We start from the raw sequence: 21,414 nt of genomic DNA, 5'->3' as shown, positions 1-21,414 counted from the left end.
ATTGTACCAGTAAAGCAAATATGAACTATTCATCATTTATGTTATGTATTCTCCTTCGGAGCCTTTCAGTGGAGCTTTAAGTTTATTTTCAGATTTTCCTTTATGCCCTTTGCCCCATTGTGGCAAAAACCTGGGAGCTTATGTCTCACCAAACACATTACAATGTGACCATACAGTCTTTCTACATTCACCTTTAGATTTAACAAAGCTATGTAATATGAGGACATACTTAAACTATCCAGTCAGTTTGTATTTGATAGAGCAGGCCCTTGCACTAAAACAATTACATTCCAGCTCAAGCCAGAGATTCAAAAACCTACAGCGAGCATCCTTATCTGCTAGTAAAGTGGTTTTCCTGTCCACCGAGCAGCAAAACTGAAAATACTTTTATGGGTGTCAAAATGTTTGTGATGTTCATTAGTCAGTGGACGAAAAAAGTTTATCGCACCTGGAAATCTTTCATGTGTGTCTCTGTGCTTTGAAGATTAGTAGCTAACTTTTTTGTTGTTCTCTTTTAATTTAAGAAACCTTTCCTGTCTGAAGAGCAGAGAGTGGACTATGTACAAGTGGATGAGAAGAAGACACAAGCTCTGCAGAGCACCAAGCAAGAGTGGTCGGATGAGAGGCAGTCAAAGGTGTAAAAGTATTTCATCAGAGGCTTCTTATGTTTTGCACTAGATTCAGTCATTTTTATATAGCAGCTAAAATGGACATTTTTATGAACCGTGAAAGTACAAACTGCAGGTGGAAATATAAAGCCAAGGGACAAACTGTATTTATTTCCATAAGCGATTTTTGTATATTATAGCAAGATGTGTGTATTACCATACACTGATCCAGTCTGAGCACTGCTTGTATACAGTATATACAGAATTCTGCCAGAACAGCTTGTACTGAGAGCCTCAGCAGCGCAAAGGACTAATTGTTTATGTACTTTATATTTTTCCAGTTGATGTTTGATAAGCCATATGGAATAAAGAGCCTTGAATATACCTAGGGCTCTGTAAACAGAAGTGTTTAACTATTTTGTACCAATCAGCTTTTCTTTTTTTTTTTTTTTTTTTTAACTGGCCTAAGAAGGGTGAAGTTGATTGGTTACTATGAGAAAGAGAAACAGTTCTTGTTTGACACTTTTGATCATTAGTCATAATGTTTCAATGCTCTTCCTCCTGAGTGAAGATCGATGCTTCCAATGTAAGGAGCTGTCTAATTCTCTCAGTTATTACAGTGCACAATGGCATTTTTAGTAAAGTAGGTGCAATAATTTTCCAAAGTTTTTATACTTACTGTGGCACTGTAGTTTATGCAAAGCACCTGGTTGAACTATTTATATGTGGGTGTACAGTAAATGTACATATTTCAAGACAAGAGTCTGTTATTACATTGTACCTCTCAAATGAATACATTTGTGCTGGCTGTGTCTATTAAAAGGGCTTAATAGTTGTTATGGTTCAATGCCTGCAGTAGTAGTATAGGGCTTCAGGGTTTCCCAGCGAGTATAACTGACAGATTTATCAACAATCTATAGCTAGCACAAATAGGGTATACTTGAGATCTTGGTTGGCGTGTTCCTCTAATAAGGCCTGGCCTTTTCTTATTATATAGGTGGCTCCATCCTAGGGGTTGCTCTTCATATGCTGCCCCTCTTTCTGCTTGTACAAATCTTCATCACTCCAGTCTTTGCAGTGTGTGCAGGAGCATGTCTGGATGCACAAAGCCGAGGCCTAGTTTTCTGTATGGGTGGGTTAACCACTAGAGTCTTCAACTAATTGGCCTTCATGGCTAAAAGGAGACAATGACAGTGTCAAAGTATTTGAAGTTTTTTTAAAGCTGAACTCCAAACACCTGAATACAGGGCCTGAATATGTTTATATGAATCTTGTTAACTACCAAAAGATTTTTCATATTGTTTAGCCAGTCTTGTGATCCAGGCACACCTTGCAGACAGGTCAGGTCCTGGACTACTCTATAGACTACTCTGCAGTTGAGTAAATACTGCCTCCTGCAGGACCTGTCCTGGCCAGTGATTTGTGAAGGAGCTGCTGTATGCTGAGGTCATCTTTCTGCTCACCACTCCCCTCTGTGAAGCATATTCACAAGTAGCACTGTGCAGAGCAATAGAGCTGCTGCTGTGCAATGGATTATAAGACACATTCAGACCCTTATGTTAGTTCAGCCTTAACAATGATCCTATTATTGTGTACAATCAAAAAAACATGTTGTCAGTGTATCATATTTTTCATTGGAGGGTGACCTCATGTGCATAGCATATTTTCTATATTGGGAAGAAATATTAAATCTGTGCATTTAAGGTTGGTACCTTATATATCTTTTATAAGGATAAGGACCCATTTTTACATAATAATTTACAGTAGTGCCTTTATTCGGCATTCTCAGTTACGCTTTACAGAACCCCAAAAATGCTCCATATAGTACATAGCTCATATGGCTCATCTTGTTCAAAACTATATTATAAAATCTCCATGAAGAATTGGCAATGATCTTGGCCACTAGGTGGCACTGTAGATATCACAGTATTAAGAGAAAATTAGCTTTTACTTTATTGAAACAAAAACTCAATATGGCAGCTTCCATATTTGTATCTCTGAAGGCAAATGAATGTGGTTAATATTAACTTTGTGTTATGTTTTTATTATTATTAATAATGAATACTGCTTTCCTTAAAAAGGAGAATTCACTATGAATACATACTTATGGTCCACAAAGTGCTGAATTTCTGTATGCTGCCATTTAATGAGTTAAAAAAGCAACATGCAAAATGCAGTATCCTATACCAACCAATAAGCAATCATATCTTTGTTCTGACTGCTCTAAAGCTACCAACACAAATGAGCAGTTCATCAGCTGAGCCATGGTTCATTCAGATATTGGTGACATGGACATACCAGAGGGCTTTTTCAGTACAAGTCATCCAGCAGTGCCATACACAGGTTACATTAGCACAACATGTATCTATAGTTGGAAAACTTTGCAGCATGGTTATATAATAACAAAATGAAGGAAGAAATCAAATCAGTGTTTTTTTTTTAATGATAAAAGCAGAGTCAACTGTGCTATGTATCATTGCTATTCCTGCAGTTGCGTCAGCCCCATACACCAATGTCAGGTTTTAGGGCTGTGCCTCCAGCTTTTCCAGAAAGATGTGTAGATGTACATGCTGCAGATCAGCCTTTCTCAACCAGGGTTCAGTGGAAGCCTAGGGTTCCTCCAGAGGTTACTGGGGGTTACTTGAGCAGTAAGCGACTTCTGCCTCTAAAATAAGAAATAACGGACACCTATTGTCTTTTTAGCTATCTGTAAGGGGGGCAATCTTCAAGATGACCACAAATGTAATGACTGGTACACATAGTATGTTGGTTACGAGAAAAAAAATGAGCAGCTTGCAAGGAGGTCTCTGTACTAACTATTTGATGTTAGTACAGCAATCTTTCCACTATGCAATTTTGTTCTGACAGGGGGACCTCTCCCCCTCCAGAACACACCGGTCAGCGCTTGCAGCCATTGGCTGAGAGTGCTGATCAGATACCGCTGGGCTGCTGCTTTTCCAGGTCATGAGACTGGCTTCTGTCAAACAAGGACCTGTACATACAGGCCGAATATCAGACAGTATCTACTGTACCGGCTGATTTTGGCCGATATTCGGCCAGTGTGTACGGTGCTTTAGTCAAATTTGTCCTAGTGACCATGATGTACTGTGAGCTGTAGACACAATAATTATTAGCAGGGGTTCTCTGAGACCTGGAAAGTTTTTCTCAAGGGTTCCTCAATGTTGAGAAGGTTGCGAAAGGCTGCTGTAGATCATAACACAGTCCAAACTGGTCAATGGACTTTTTCTTTAGGCAATCATTTGTGAAGGTTTGTTTTGCACACTTCGAGTGCCAACAGCCCAGCAATTCCTCAGATCTACTGACTGTCACTGATCAGGGAAACTTTTTTTTTTTGCTCTTGGCTACTGCACTGTGGGTTATGATCACTGTTCTTTGTACTACTGCCTTATTGACTAAGTCTACATTTGTAGACTTTAGTAGTTATTACTTTAGAGCCCGAATGTATTTTATTTGCCCATCAAGAAAATGTTTCTTGAATGTTTTTGCTTGTTTCATTTGGGATTGTTTTATTGGTATAATGACTACATTAATGCTGTGGTTTGTTAAAGCAATTTTATTTTGACAAAAAATACATAACTTATGATTCACTCCTTTTTTCTTTATTGGACAGTTACATTAATGAATAACTTGTATTTAAATGTATTTTGTTTCATGGGCTTGGTCCTAAACTCACATGAGAGGTGTACGCTTCCAAATGTGGCTGGTGCATTAGGAGACGATTGATAAATAATGTTAAGAGAATGGAGGTAGGTTATTTGCAATTATAGTAATTGGTTTTGCTGTGTACCCCCAGGACTGTGGGCATTCACAGACAGATATTCCAGGTACATATGGCAATGTACCACAGATAGAGCCTGGGGTGTGACAAGTGCACTTATTCTTTAAGACCCTTATTGTAATGAATAGGAAAGTGTGATATACTGAAAACTGCATGAAACAAAAACTTCTCTTCAGAGTGAGGTTCAGTGAAAACTTTACAAGCTGTTATGGTACTTAAAGTGGTAATAAACCATCAGCGTTTTTAGCTTAAAGTGGTTGTAAACCCCATTCATGAAATTTGACCTAGGCACATATATCTTTACGTATCTCTCTCCAAAGCTCTAAGTGCCATGTCTTTCTGCTGCTCCGTTCCTCTGTTATCAACAGAGTCTACTCTGCCAAGTTCTCCAACACACAAGATAACAGTAGTTGGAAATTTGTGTCGGGGAGGGAGCTTAGAGGTAGATAAGCAGAGAGCTTGTCTATTCACACTACAGCTCTGTATGTTCCTTCATTCCTCTGCCTATGTGGAGGGGTTTGTGTGCCTTCCCTCCAATACGCTCTCACAAAGTGTAAGCCCAGACTCCACGCCCACTGCTGAAAGAGGAAGAAATATTTCTAACAGGATCTGCACTTTCCAAAGAGTGTAGAAAGGGAAAGACAGCAGATATACAAGTAAAATTTATGTAGGGAGATTTGTTTCATCTCCGTGTATCATCTGAGGCTATTCACTTCACTGGGTATAGGAGAGTGTTTACAACCACTTTAACACATTCCCCAGTAAACTGTTTGTTAAAATATGTTCCCCAGCACTTGCAGTTACAACTTTGAATGCTGCTGGTTCCTGCTTCTTCTGTGCTGCTTAAACGAACTTCCAGTCTTCACAAGAAAGGGCTAACATTGGATAGTACAGGCCTCAGTCAGTCTTTTAGATAGAAGAGGGGAGGGGGGGGGGGGGGGCAGGGTAATGCTTTGCCATCCTAGGCTACAAGGCTGTGTGTTTTAATTGATGCACACAGTGTAGGGAGACACAACTCTAGTCTCTGCATGCAAGAGTGGCTCCATAAAATTCTTCAAGAGAAAGGAGCCACCCTGAAACAGGAAGCCTGGGGCAGTGGCCATGGCACCAGCTAAAACAGGAATATAGGCAATAATTAAAAGACGAAAAAGCTGCATACTCGGTAAGTGATTACATCAGTGCTTAAAAGCTGAGGTTTAATATCAGTTTAATAAAATACATCACCTTTCAAAGCACTGGCAGTACATTAGAACAGAGCATTATCACTGACCAGCACTTTATACCGTAAAAAAGCAACAATGCACAGACCTTTTTTTTTTTTGTTCCACATTAGTTTTATACAAAGGTCATACAAATGAACAAACAGAATATATATTTCAATCAGTATATAGTACACGGGTGTACATTTGGTAACAAGAGACATGAGAACATACAGGTAGACATAGGGGCATTTAAACAGGACAGGTATGCAATCGCCCGGGATCATCCAGGATAACTACATTCCAAAACCCATTAAGCCACCTAGCACAGAAGATTTTTTATTCCTATTATCAGTCCTTGTTTAAAATTATATACTTCTTCCTAGTTATGCTGTATTGTAAAAACACACAACATTATACAACTGTGTCACTCAAACACTTAACTGATTGATTGAACATGTCTCATATCTAGAGAATGTTGTGTTGAATTTTGTCCCAATAATGCTGTCTGGTTACATTCCAACCTACAGCATTACATTCACAGTGTCTCCTCTACACTGTCTGCACCTCTTAGTAAAAGCTTTGTATAGATGTGGATATAGGAGAATCTGTATGAGATTCTCAGAGAATACTTGGGAAATGGATGATTTGTGCTGTTCTCATTTCTTTCTTTGCATTTATCCTTCAAAAGAGCCCTTTTGAATTTCAGTTTGTAATGTCTTCTGTTTTTGGATTTGGAAACAGCAACTGAAATCATTTGTGGACAATCTTTGTATTAGTAATCAGCAAACTAAGTACACTGCCAGTCCTCTCTAGCAGATTTTGTTGTTGGGGTTGGTATGTTTGCTTGTCATACATCTCTTGGCATGGTGGAAAGCCGTAGCTTCTCTAAAGGCTATGTTCACCTTTTGTAAAAAAATAAATAAATGCACATAATTTTGCATCTAAAAAAATGTGCATTTATTATTTTCTTTACCATGCAGCCTGTAAAGCATTGCACCTGTGATTAGTGGATTGCAGGTGCAATGTCAGGCTTCTACAGACACACCTGGCAGGGGTGTGAATAGGAGTTAGTTCTTTTTAGTTGCATTTGTCAGAATGTTAATACATGTAGATACTCCTTTTCCTGACTACCCTATACAGCATTTAACCCAAAGTCATGGTTCAGCCTCTTTAAAAAGTTAAAGGATTTGTATAAATATAACCCCCCCCCCCCCCCCCCCCCAACGATCACCATCCCCAGGAACTTGCATTACTCTTCTTTTTACCTTGCAAAAACAGCTTATAGCATTTCCTGTGACATTATTTCCAGTTACAAAATCCATGCAGGGTGCTGGGAGAAGGGATCAACAGAGTGCTGTAGGTCAGTTCTTTTCCCTAAACACTGTGTGTGGTCAGGTTTTAAGGCAGTGATGGCGAGCCTTGACACCCCAGATGTTTTGAAACTACATTTCCCATGATGCTCATGCACTCTGCAGTGTAGCTGAGCATCATGGGAAATGTAGTTCCAAAACTACTTAAACTTCCATTATATTGCTGGAAAAGAATCAATGTAAGCATGTGAAGAGGTATACAAAGGGGTAGGGTTAAGCAGTGTTCTGTAATCCAGCAGGGAAAAAATTAAGGCAGGGCTGACAAAACAAAGTGGGAATTCATTGCAAAAGAGGCTGTGTTTGTTTTCAGCCTACCACAGAAAGTCAATAGCTCACTAGATTTTTGGTAGAATCACCAGATATTTTTTTGTTGTTGTTCTGACAGCCTTTTCAAGCAACAAAACTTGGGGGAAATGTGCATGTATTACAGAAATGTACTGCAGATGTTTTTTTTTAAATATTATTTTGCTCAAACATACATTTATTCTACCTGATATGTTCTTATATCCCTCAAGAGCTTTATTAGTAAGATCTCTGCAATTAGGTTTCCAGGCCTGAACCCCCTACAGTAGCCATTATGAGGGCATCCCACTCTGCATGTTGGAGTTCACATGTATGTTATTTTATGGAGAATTAAAAAACGGGTGTAGCAAAACCACATGGTGGAAGGAAAAACCCAGTGCAGGGTGAGTGTGGGGGAAGTCCCAAAATTCTTATGAAATACAAGATGCCAAGATGTCACTCATTCCAACTTTAGCTATCAATGAAATATTACAATTGGGTGGACTGACCCTTTAAAGAGATCCCTTTACCTTGCCTACTCAGGGTAAAGTGACTGTTTTTCATAGTTTCATAGTAGGTAAGTTTAAATAAAAACAATAGTCCATCCAGTTTAATCTGTATAGGTGTGTGTCAATAATCCTTTCCCATATCCCTGTATGTTGTGTTCACTTATATACTCATCCAAGAGTCTTTTTATAATATCAATACACTGACACCACCTATTGTGGAAGAGAATTCCACATCCTTATTGCCCTGACAGTGAAAAACCCCCTACACAGCTTAAGGTTAAACCGCTTCTCCTTCAATCTCATTGTGTCTTTTTAAAGCCCCAACAAACTATTCATATCCTTACAATGTTCCCCTTCTGATCCTTCCTCCTTTACAGCCACCTCAAAATATCAAGTGTTAGCTGGTGTCAGAGCTTATAGGGAGGGATGATGTCTTCCTCTCTGCCATGTCACAGTGCTCAGGCCTACTGATCGGCCTGAGCGATGCATTATGGGGGAAAGCCACATGCCCCCCCCCAAGTATTTTGTAGCAGCTGCGAATAAACAAGGAATAAATGTGAATATCACAGGCAGAGTATGGACTTGAAAGAGACTGTCACTTTGCCCTGAATGGGCAAACTGTTAGGGTCTTTTTAATAGTTACTTCAAGAGTTAAAGCTGAACTAAACCCACCGATTTAGCCAGTACAAAGCGTCCTGTGAATAATAATTAACACAGTTGCCTGTGCTTTCAATTGAACTGTCAAGCCATCAAATGGCTGATGTCAATGCTGATCACTTGTGCAGTACCATGACAACTGAAGATCAAACAGAAGCTTAAGATGGCCACTTCCTGTCTGTTAAGGATATGAGGGTTTAGTTTCACTTTAATGTGGCTTTGGAAAATGAATCAGTGTTTACAATTTTCAGTTACCGGTATTTTAACATTATTTGCATATATTTTTGTTTGTGTTGGTTGTAGTTCTCCTATTTAAAGGTGCCCAGGCTTATTTATTGCAACAACGCAAACTGTATTGAAGATTTCCAGCACAGATGATTTAGTATACTTAGTTCTCTTAGTTTGCCATCGCCATTGCTCCTTACACACTGTTACAAAAATAATCCTGCTGTCAGTTTTTCAATGTGAATGTTTGTAAAAATAATCAATTATTTGCAAAGTAAAGCAATTTAACCTGGCTGAACAGGCAAAATTGTCCATGCTTTGGTTTACTACTTATATAATATCCTAAATAACACTGTAAGAGATCTGGAAGGCTATGATAGCTATGAGAGATGCTTTGCCTTTATATGTAACTTTTTTTCATAGTGGTTTTTAACGGTCAGAATTTCACTACTTATCTTATTGCTGCAATAAATGAGCAATACTACTATAGATCCATGGGGCAGGATGTATGAAAGCTGTAGTGTTGCAAAGACCATTTGCATAAAAACTGTTTAAAATCTCTGTTACATCATCTACCCCTACTAGTAAATAAGAAGCTGACTTTTAAGGGAAGCCTGCCACCTTCTGAGGTACAGAGAAAAAGCAGCACAACTTTAAATAACAGCATAGCCTTATTGCAATAGCCTGACCACCACAGATGCAGGAACATCAGTAGCATTCCTATGGCCATTGGCAGGTGAGGTCAAACTTTAATACTGCTCCCCTCAGCAAGAACCCCTCACCCCCTGCCATAAGCATAGCACCTTCTGATCATGGCAGATTTTGATGGTTTTAAAATTGGTAAACGATACAGATATTAATATTTTGCAAACTAGTGGGAGCTAGCTGGAGGCCATGAGACAAGGTGAGAATGAGGATTTATGAGTCCCCGACAGGGCTCCACAAAATGCTTTACTTGTCTTATGGCAGGACCAGCTAGCTATGAGGAACATGTTTGACAACTTTCCATGTGCTTTAGAGATGATGATAAGAATTAGTACATCATTGTAATATTAAAAACAAAAGAGAGAGGGCACCAAACTTGTGCATTACCAACATAACAATTTTATTTTGAAAGGTAAAAAGTGATCTACTTAAAAATGCATAACAAGTGTAGGTATATAAAAGGATGTAGACAAGACAGCCTCTGGGTCCGCAGTGCTCAGCCAGTGGTGTGTGAAGTTCTTGTAGCATCCAAAGGCTTACGTGTTTTTGAGGGTCAAGTCCTCTTCCTCAGAGCCAAGAACTATGGCAAAGATGACATCAACTTACGCCCCAGTTTCGTATACACTGTACATCTGAAATACTTCAACCACCTGGACTTTTTCCAAGACTCACGTTCCATGTGAGAATTAAATGGTTGAAAACTATATGTTGGAGGGATGATACACTTTTGTTTTACCCCCAAAAGTACATAAATATTTTACCCTATGTGTCTGAACTTCCTCACAAATTATAAAACTGTGCTATTATTGGAGGCAGGATAACATAACATTTACATTGGAGGGCTCACATTGAATACTGTGCATTACCTAAGCTGCAGAGGGTCTTGTGACTCTTCTCTGTGTTTTACACATACCCGCTCCAAATTGATTTTCTAATTGCACGGTTGAAAATAATCTAAAATTGACCATTTCTGGCCTTATAAGGAGAAGAAAAAAAACTTGAAATAAGTGTTTTTTATTTTATTTGGTGTGTATATAGGTGAACAATAGAGCCTTCCGTATCAGGATAGTTATTCATTTTTCAAAATGGATTTCTCCCTGAACCAGCAGCAGATTGCTCAGACATGTGGAAAAATCACTCTCCATTCCTAACATGCTTTGCACTCAACAAATGTTCTGCTGACAATTTGTGACTATTAATAGCAATAAAAAAATCCTATTAATAGATGACATACGTTTCATCTCAGAACATTGCCTATATCAAAATACACTAGAAAATTATGTCGGAGCATGCTAAATCTTTTCCCTGGATCATGCTTGAAACAACATAAAATTGTGCTAATGGGTGAAAAAAGAGCAAAAGCTGCAGCACACCAATGCTAACAATATCAACCTAAAACTAAATAGTGCTGCGCTAATTACAGGATATATAAATAATCAAAAATAAGTATGAATAAATCATCCACAGTGTATAAAAAAGAAAAAAAAAACAAGAAACGTATGGCAATATCCACATTGCAGAAGTCAATGTCCTTAGTGAAATCCAATATTGCCATGAATATCAAACTTGAAAAGTGAAAAGAACTTCTCGAGGTATAAAACAACGCCAAATATGTGCTCCTTCACCAGTACCACACACATAGGCTTACCACAAGAATATGACCCTCTAATTAGTAAGCAGTAAGTGAGGTATCGCCACTTCCATCCACAATACACCTTCACCTCCGATTCAAAGAAGTAATCATGGGAAGACAAGCGAGAGCCAGACGCTCCACATACAGTGCCTTGCAAAAGTGTTCACCCCCTTGGCTTTTTACCTATTTTGTTACATTACAGCCTTTAGTTCAATTTTTTTTAATCTGAATTACATGTGATGGTTCAGAACACAATAGTCTAAGTTGATTAAGTAAAATTTGAGAAATATATACATAAAACTTTTTTCAGAAATAGAAAATTGTGCGTATATATTCACCCCCTTTGTTATGAAGCCCATAAAAAGCTCTGGTGCAACCAATTACCTTCAGAAGTCACATAATTAGTGAAAAGATGTCCACCTGTGTGCAATCTAAGTGTCACATGATCTGTCATTACATTTACACACCTTTTTGAAAGGCCCCAGAGGCTGCAACACCTAAGCAAGAGGCACCACTAACTAAACACTGCCATGAAGACCAAAGAACTCTCCAAACAAGTAAGGGACAATGTTGTCGAGAAGTACAAGTCAGGGTTAGGTTATAAAAAAATATCCAAATCTTTGATGATCCCTAGGAGCACCATCAAATCTATCATAACCAAATGGAAAGAACATGGCACAACAGCAAACTTGCCAAGAGAGAGGCCACACAACAAAACTCATGGACCAGGCAAGGAGGGCATTAATCAGAGAGGCAGCACAGAGACCTAAGGTAACCCTGGAGGAGCTGCAGAGTTCCACAGCAAAGACTGGAGTATCCGTACATAGGACGACAATAAGCCATACTCTCCATAGAGTTGGGCTTTATGGCAGAGTGGCCAGAAGAAAGCCATTACTTTCAGCTAAAACAAAATGGCACGTTTTGAGTTTGCAAAAAGGCATGTGGGAGACTCCCAAAATGTATGGAGGAAGGTGCTCTGGTCTGATGAGACTAAAATTGAACTTTTTGGCCATCAAAGAAAATTCTATGTCTGGCGCAAACCCAACACATCACATCACCCAAAGAACACCATCCCCACAGTGAAACATGGTGGTGACAGCATCATACTGTGGGAATGTTTTTCAGCAGTCGGGACTGGGAAACTAAATACAGGGATATTCTTGAGCAAAACCTGTTCACCTTCCAGCAGGACAATGACCCCAAACACACTGCTAAAGCAACACTTGAGTGGTTTAAGGAGAAACGTGTTGGAATGGCCTAGTCAAAGCCCAGACCTCAATCCAATAGAAAATCTGTGGTCAGACTTAAAGATTGCTATTTACAAGCGCAAACCATCCAACTTGAAGGAGCTGGAGCAGTTTTGGGAGGAATGGGCAAAAATCCCAGTGGTAAGATGTGGCAAGCTCATAGAGACTTATACAAAGCAATTTGGAGCTGTGATAGCCGCAAAAAGGTGGCTCTACAATGTATTGACTTTAGGGGGGTGAATAGTTATGCACATTGACTTTTTCTGTTATTTTGTCGTATTTGTTGTTTGCTTCATAATAAAAAAAAAAAAAAATCTTCGAAGTTGTGGGCATGTTCTGTAAATTAAATGATGCAAATCCTCAAACAATTCATGTTAATTCCAGGTTGTGGGGCAACAAAGCACGAAAAATGCCAAGGGGGTGAATACATTTGCAAGGCACTGTAGTGTAAAACTCTTAAAATGTATTCAAATCAATATAGCTATTCAAATAAAGTAAAACAAAACAACGCTTTAAAACCCCTTGAGTTCAAGGATAATGCAAAGATAACTTCCTCATTCTCCAATGTGTGATGAACTGCTCTGACAAAGGGCTATTATAAAGTGTAAGGGCTATAGCAGAACTTTGTCTGGGTCAAGTTATGACCTTTCTGCCAGGGTGTTTACTTGGCTTATTCATGCAAATTTTATTATGGGGTTGCTAGCTTATTCCACAAATGGCTTATAATGAGTAGCAGAGTAGGAGCCCAGTACAATAGATGCAATTTAATTATCTTTACTAAAAAGATGTCTCCCATAGTCTGAATGTATAGTACAGTTGGCATTGGCTATTGTTATGCTTTCCATAATTTAATCATGGGTACAGCTCTATAGGGAATTCCTGTATGGCATATTTATGCTCATTCCCCTTAACATTTCTGCTACATTTTTTCAACATATATTTAAGGTACTCATTGATGTGTTTAAAGTGGAAGTCAATCGTTTTTCAGCCAAGGAAGCTGCCATCTCGTCTCTGTTTAATCTTCAACTGCTATGATGCTGCACATGTGATCAGTATGACACCATCCATTGGATGGTTTAACAGTTTGGTTGAGAGCACATCCAGTGTGACAGTTACATTCCCAGCACGTACCGGGAATGTAACTGTTTTTTGAAACTGTTAAATTGATGGGTTTACTTCTGCTTTAAGCACAAGCGTTTTTTTGCTCAATGGCTTTTCTCTTTACTCTTTTTGTGCTTTTTTTATATGTTGAACCATCATTCTCAAAGATTAAGAGAAGTTGAAAATATTACATGATGTCCCATTAATAATCCATTTTTGGTCCACTGCTGTTGTCATGGTTAGCATGAGCTTCACCATGGTTTTCTTTTTTTTACTTCAGGTATTACATGCCCCATTAAGACCAGTCAAAGAATAAAGTACCTAAATAAAGTTTACTAATTATTTTCAGAACTGTGATATGTTAAACCTATTTAGGAATTCTACAGTTTAAAGTGCCTCGTTTTGACTATAGTTTAAATTAGCTTTGGCAAACCACTGTTTAAACCAATGGGACTCAACTGTGGTCTACAAAGTCCCCTATAACATAATGGGAAGCACATGAGCTGTAAGTGGACTTGGGAACTACTAAGCACAACTAAATGAAACAATGGCTTAAGTATTAAATGGAGTTTGATTGTGAATAACTACATTATAAAGATGTAATACTATTTTACTTTCAAAACCCTTTTTGTAATATACATAAGTTGATATATAAAGATGTGTTATGTTATTTTCCAATTTTGATGTACATATAACCCTTAATGTCACAATTTGCTGAGCAACAAACAATCCATAGAGTTGATGCTAGTCAAAAAATGTGAGCAGCCATTTTGGAAAATGACAATCAGTTTAATCAATTTTCACATACCTTTTGATGGAATTAATTTTTTATGGCAAATGATCAAACTGAGCAATTGGGTGTGAATTCATCTTTTTTTATAGGTTTTATGAATCTATAGGAATGAGAGCAGGAGTAGCACCAAGCCCCAGCATTATAAGTAAGTATTCCTCCCTATCTGCTGCCCTCTTGCCATTGGTGCCATAGAGCCATTATCTTAGTCCTCTTTCAGTCTTTAAATAACTGCAAGCTTGTTATTGTTCTGGATATTAATATGCTAACCCCTCCGTATGTGCCTACATTGATAAGGGACTCTCATACTTTATGAGTATCGTAGTAATTGGGTATTATCATAGCTGTCCCGCAGTATTAGGATATTCACTAGGAAAGTATGAAATTTCAATCAACTTTTCAAACCCCCATTTGAAAATGATCCTGCCACAAAAAATTGTTGTATATAACCTTTTTTTCATCCAAATACAAAGCTTTATTAAGGCATTTAAAAATCCTAAGCAATTAAAGACTGCAGACCAGGAAGGACTTGCCACAAAAACATTTTAAACTTTTATTATTTGTACTTATTTAGCATTTTGAATTCTCAAAATGTGTATACCCTTAGTCATATAATGCTCTGCAGACCTCATATGCACATAACCACCTACAATTTTTGAATAGATCCTGTTAAAAGGGAAGTGTAAAAGCAGGGGATCTAATTCTTGGCCATGAGTGGTCATTATTGTGCCCTTTGAAACCCTTGTTCCATCACTGGTGCATGTTGGCATCTCCACAGTAGGAAGTTTGGATGCTCACAACAACAAATCAGGTGCTGGCTATCATTTTCAAACTTAAACTAGAAAAATGACAGCAGGATTCTGACAGGCTGTTATGGGTAATACCACCATTATTCGCTCGGCTTGTATACACTATGCTCTATGGTATAAGTTTAGCATTTTTCATCACTGGTGAACAGATCTTGTTATAATCATCTGGATAGTTCTACAATCAGAATCTTTTTAGTTACATTATTTTAATACTGGAATCTAGTTACTATTCATAACTCAGTACTGTAAATATGGTACACTAAAGAAAAAACACCTTCATTTTATCATGTCTGTGTATTAGCCATCATGTACAACAGTGGTCATCAACCCTGTCCTCAGCTCCCACTAACAGGCCAGGTTTTATGTATTACCTTGGGGAGATGCAGACTAGAATACTGCAATCACTGAGCAGCAAATTATATCACCTATGATGCATTTCAGTTTTCTTGCAAACCTGGGCTGTTAGTGCGCCCTGGGGACAGGGTTGATGACCACTGGTGTACAAATGATGCACCAGCTAGAAAAATCGACCAGGCGAGCAAGATGTGGAGGTTGCCTAATCCAAAATACAAAGCATTAGAATGAAAACTCTTACTTATAACAATGCAAATGTATTTTTAGACACAGCGTTTATTATTTTCATATGAAGGCTACACCCAAATTGCTCTGATAGTCGTTCAACAATCAAAAGTAAAAAAAGTGTCTGTGCTTAGTCAACAAATACAAATATAATTCTGACACTATACCAATATAAAGGCCATGAAGGGAGTAGAGCATGTTCACTTTTCCAGGGAATTTTGACTAAGCTTAGTGAACGTGAGGAGTCTATGCTGACTTCAGTCATCCAATCATTTGCAAGCAATAGTCCTGTTTTTTGTTTTGTTTTTGTTTTTTCGTTTTCCTTGCACATGATTGGATATACTTTGCAAAGTGATTTTTCACTATATTTACAAAGCTAAGTGATCACACCCTTGCAAAGTGCACACGCTTTACTCCTTTAGTAAATCAACCCAATTGCATTCATTACTTCTAAGTGCATCTACATTTAGTAGTACTAGTTGTATTGTGTACAAGTGTTTATTTTTTTCTGTGGTGGAAGCGTTCATTAGTACATTGCTTAGCACTGTAGGTAGCAAGAACTGCATGTAAAGCATTCAAGGTGTCCAAGCAAAGCATCTGTAATTGACAGCTGTATCTACCGTAGGAAACACACATTTACATACTGTACCCAGGAGCACTTCACAATAGGTAGTGTCAGGTATACTTGTGAGCTCAGAAATTCTTACTACACATGAATAAGTGCGTACAACAGGCCCCGTTTCACTATGAGTGTTTATAAGCTATGAACTGAGGACTGCCCCAAACTCACAGCGATCATATTTTTATGTTTGTTATATTTTAAGTGATGCAGAAATCTCAGCTGTTACAAAAGCAGATCAGAATATATTAGTCAGTACTTTATGGGTCACCTTATAATAAAAGCTGACATGTGCAAATAAAGCTGGCTATACACTGTAAGACTTTTGAGCAGTTCCCGCATCTATTCAGGTGCAGCGATTGTTTTGGTATTTTGACAGCTGGAGGAGCCGGCTGTCAGAAAACAATTGGCTCAATGGGAGATTTGTCCATCTGCACTGTATAGCATGAATGGAGGAATCGGCCTGCAGGCTGAATTAAAAAAATGGGCAACCTAAGCCTTGGACAACTAGCATGGTCTTATTTGTTAGGAGTTCCCCTACTAAGAGGCCTATAAAGAAGTTGGCTGCAGTATGCTACGATTTGGTTATACAATTGGGAGTCTGTTGTATGCTGAAGAATCTCACAGCCATCATCCCATACTAGATGTCTTCAGGTCTAAAGCATTGTATCCTATTTTTCATAGATTATGTGTATAACCATATTAGCAATTGTTTATTGGTCCCATGAAGGGAACATGTATTGAGATAAATAGGGGGATACCAGTTACTGATGGTCTTCTAAAATTGCTAGTTGCCTGTTTTTTTGCCTTCAGTATTTTCTGAGACACTGATCCGTATATTATCCGAGTTCTATGCCACTAAAAGTATTTTAGCCAACAGATTAGCATGAGAGCCAAGCATTCGCATTCTCATCAGAAGTGGTAGTCTTCATATTCCCTCAGTATAGGTTTTCAAACAAGTAGTAAAATATACAATTATATATTGTTTTAGATTCTCAGGATTTTGTAAAATGTCTTTGTAAGTTTTCCAAGAGACAAATGTGGATGCCCCTCTGACTGCTTTACAGTGGGATATGAAGACCCTTGCTATGCACACAATCATATTCTGTATTTTGCTTCCACTGAGGAAGAACTATTGTTGCAGATGACAGATTTCTGCAGATGTTCTCAGGGTAAATTATAACATGAAGGTTAAAGAATTTTGTTGTAAAGGCAGGCTATGGCATTATATTAACTGTTGTATGTAAATTCTTTAGTACAGATTACAAATATACGAGTATATATTCCAAATACTAATTTAAGCATTACACTTTGTAAATAGCTGTATCTATTTAATCACTGGAATAGCATTGAAGTTCATCTCTCTTTAAAATATTTGTACTTAAGAGCATAATTGAAACTTTTTGTTTAAATTGTTACCTTTGTATATATTTGCATGTACATTGTAAGTTTCTTTTCTAATAAAAGATGGATGGAATTGTTTCATTGCAAATACAGTTGTCTGATTTGTCTTTTCTACAGTTATACTTTTACATTCTTACCCAAAAAGTGTGACTTTGTGTGAAACACCAATGACTTATACACACACAAAATATATATATAGAAATTATAACAAAGTTTATAACAATTATAAAAAACTGGGCAGCACAATAGCTAAGTGGTATAGCGCTTCTGCCTGCCAGCACTAGGGTTGTCAGTAGTGGGTTGTCACTAAACATGACATTACCTGCCTGATGTTTGCATGTTCTCCCTATGCCTGCGTGGGTTTTCTCTGGGTACTCCAGTTTCCACCCACACTCCAAAGACATGCTGGTAGGTTATTTGGCTCCTGTCTATATACTGTATATATATATGAAGTTGAGTAAGGGACCTTAGATTGTAAGTTCCTCGAGGGCAGGGACTGTAATTAATTCCCAAATGTGGGCTTTAAAATCATTCTTTATGGAAATATATTACATTGTGTCCAATATTTTCACTTGTTCGACATTGACACCATAATACCACAATCATAAAAGAACCCTTATCAGCATGTTTCGAACCTGGATCTGCTTCTTCAGGATAAGGTTTGTAAACCGTACAAAGGTTATACCAATTCAGGGTCTAGTCAATTTGAATTTGGCACAAAAAATTAACATGAATATATATTCTGAAAAATCAGCATACATTAGTATAATTATATAAATCCAAAACTGGTTTTGAGGCACTCACGGGTCTTGCAGAGGAGGAAGATCAAAAATATCAGTGTTTCTGCTGTCAACGTTTCAAAGAAGCTCAGTCCATCTTTCTCAAGGAGATTTATATGAATTTCTTTGTGGGTGAGCACCTGGGCATTTACTTCAAACATAGAGTGCCAAGTCTACCCGTGGAACTGTTTAGTGTAATTATATATAGTCTAATAAAATATCAGTAGATAAGATGCTGAATACATTATACTTTTTTTTAAATCAAAGAGGTATTTATTTAGATGTTACCAGGTACAGAGATTTTAAAAGACAAGATAAGATAACTTTTTCCATATCATGACATCAATGAACATATCCGTAAACAACTCAAAATTCAGGCAAATCAGGAACATTAGCAGGTTGCAGTTTCAGCTTACATGGTTAAACATAGCACCCCTCTTAAATCTTCCCCAACCACGTTTCCAGAATGGTGGGTGTTGGGCACTAGATGTATAGACCCTGTCTACGACTATATGTCCTATTATTTCACCACTGCCACATTTCTGGGATACTCTCCGACTACATTCAGCCCATAGCACACTGCAGCAGCCTCCTTAGGACTAGCTTTCTAGGTGCCAGCCCAGGGACATTAAGCCATGGAGACCAATGTTTTTCAAATTTGTTGAGACGAAACCTGTGCTGGTATATATATCTCTCTAAAAGGAGCGTGTTCACCATGTGAGTCACCCACATTTTAGCCAAAGGGGGAGTCGTGGACTTCCAGCCTAGCAGAATAGTCTTCCTGGCCTGAAATTAGGGCCCTAGAGAAAGCCACTCTGGTCACTTCCTCGGGTATCACCTCTTTAAGGATTCCATGTAGACAATGAATAGGGTTTAAGGGGACATTCACCTGGATTAAGAGTGGAAAGGACTTCACTCCAATAGTGATTAGGGCATTGCCACAGGAGATGAATAAAGTCCCTGGATGTTCTTCCGCATCTACTACACAATGGGTCAAGAAGTCTTCCCATTTTGTGAAGTTTCACTGGGGTATAATGCACTCTGAGTAAGATATATAGTTGATATATAATGCCAACTGAAAAGCTTCTTCCCACTGATCCCCTGTTAAAGTTCCTACATCCTCCTCCCACTGCGATATCGCCCTGGTGGCGTAGGCACTCAAATATTCTGTTAAGAGCATGTTATAGCACTGGGATATAAAGCCTTTTGTTTCGGTCGCAGACTGTAGTAAATGGAAAATGGGGGTTGCATCGCCCTGTGTCTTAACTGCATGATAGTTGTAAATAAATAAATAAGTAAAACATATAAACCAGTAGAGCGAACCTACGCTGGAGGTCTGTAAAGGGTAACAGCACCCATGATGGAATACCTGGGAGAGCAGAGTTATCCCCCAGGCACGCCATCTAGGCCTCTGTTGGATCTTGGCTAGTTCAGTATAGCTATTATTTCCCCAGAGTGGACTGTATGCTGTGTAGCCAGTCAAACTCTGCAGTTGCTTTGATTTATTCCACACTTTCTGAAGTAAAGCATAGGTAGGCTTTTGTTTGTTGGATTGCTGGAATACCTGGGCATCCAATCCCTCCGGAAGGGAGTCTGCTCCAATCCCAACAAGCAAGAGACGGGCAGAAGAACCCACAGGGGTAGGGGACATGGAGCCTATGAGATGTTGGCGTTGGGTGGCGATATAATAAATCCAAGTATTTGGAAGGGCAAGGCCTCTGCCATCCTTAGGACATTGCAACTGCTCCAGCCTAATTGGGGGGGGAGGAGGGGGGCGGGCTCCCCAAAGTAGCAGCCTGAAAAAGGGAATTAATCACACAAAACTTTTTCAAGGGGACCACCACACAGGAGAGTTATGAAGGGCATATAGAAGTTGGGGCATAAGTATCATTTTATTAAATTAGTTTTTCCTGCCAGAGACATTTTGAGATTATTCCAGATATTCATTTTATCCTTAAACCGGGCAAGCAGTGGGTGCACATTAAGACAGCAGTATTCCATGACAACAGGGGAGACTTGTATATCCAGATATCTAAAAGAGGACACTAAGAAGATGGAGCAGGGAATAGACGCTGCCTGTCCAGGTGCGTTATCTAACAACATTAATGCTGACTTGGTCCAATTAATAGTGAGGCCTGAGAACCGCCCAAACTCCAAGATTATGGTCAATGATGAGGAAGTGTCTCCTAGAAACAGCAACATATCATCGGCGTGTAGCATGATCTTATGCAATTCACCATACTGAAACCCGGTGATATGTGAGCTATTGTGTACTGGGATAGCCAGGGGCTTGATTTCTATGGCAAAGAGCAGGGGTGACAGGAGGCATCCCTGTCTAGTTCCCCTGCCCAATGCAAAAGCTGGTGACTGTTTATCAGATACTCTAATCGTTGCTTGGAGTGAACTGTATTAGGAGGCGAACCCATGAGATGAAACGATCACCGAATCCAAACTTGGACAGTATCGCCCAGAGGTATGGCCAGCTAATACTGTCAAATGCTTTATTTGCGTCGAGGCAAAGGAGTGCTCTCTATCCCATATTGTCTGCCTGTGTCTTTATTATCAGGAATGACTGCAAGATTGGTGGCTGTGGACTTTTGAGAAATGAACCTTCTTGGTCAGATTGTATAAGAGACAGGATAAATTTGTTCACCCTCAGTGCCATGACCTTGGCCAAGATCTTCACATTATAGCAGAGAAATGGGCCTGTAAGAGCTAGGGTCCAGGGGATCCTTTCCTGATTTAAGCAGCAATACAACATTTGCCCTAGACATCGAAACAGGCAGGGAGCCTACATCAATAAAGCCGTTGAAAACCTCCAGTAACCTGGGCAGGACCATCTCCCCATAGGTGGTGTAAACCTCCATGGGAATACCATCATCCCCAGGGGCTTTGCATGTGGGGAAGGAGCAGGCTGCCTTCTGGAGCTCATCAAGAGTAAGCAGGGCATCCAATTCTAGACAGGCCACAGAAGATAAGGTGAGCAGAGGTACTAGCGACTCAGGGGTGTAGTTATCTCAGGCGCTATATAGGTCAGAGAAAAATGATGATAATTCTATGACAATTTGATCCGGGTCACTAACTACCCATCCACTA

At 38.9% G+C, this 21,414-nt stretch overlaps 1 protein-coding gene across 1 annotated transcript in view; it reads left to right on the top strand.

The window, feature by feature from the left end:
• Nucleotides 1-17,629, top strand: part of GAB3 (GRB2 associated binding protein 3) — a 192,182-nt gene extending 174,553 nt beyond the window's left edge. The window contains exon 10 of the mRNA XM_073599402.1: nt 525-17,629. Within this exon, the coding sequence (XP_073455503.1) occupies nt 525-641 (117 nt within the window). The 3' untranslated portion in view covers nt 642-17,629. The remainder of the gene's footprint in view (nt 1-524) is intronic.
• Nucleotides 17,630-21,414: the final 3,785 nt, after the last annotated feature.

Source organism: Aquarana catesbeiana, linkage group LG09 (assembly GCF_042186555.1).
Source record: "Aquarana catesbeiana isolate 2022-GZ linkage group LG09, ASM4218655v1, whole genome shotgun sequence".
NCBI classification, from domain to species: domain Eukaryota; kingdom Metazoa; phylum Chordata; class Amphibia; order Anura; family Ranidae; genus Aquarana; species Aquarana catesbeiana.
Note: the sequence above shows the minus strand (reverse complement) of the source record. Positions and strands in the feature narration are given on the sequence as shown.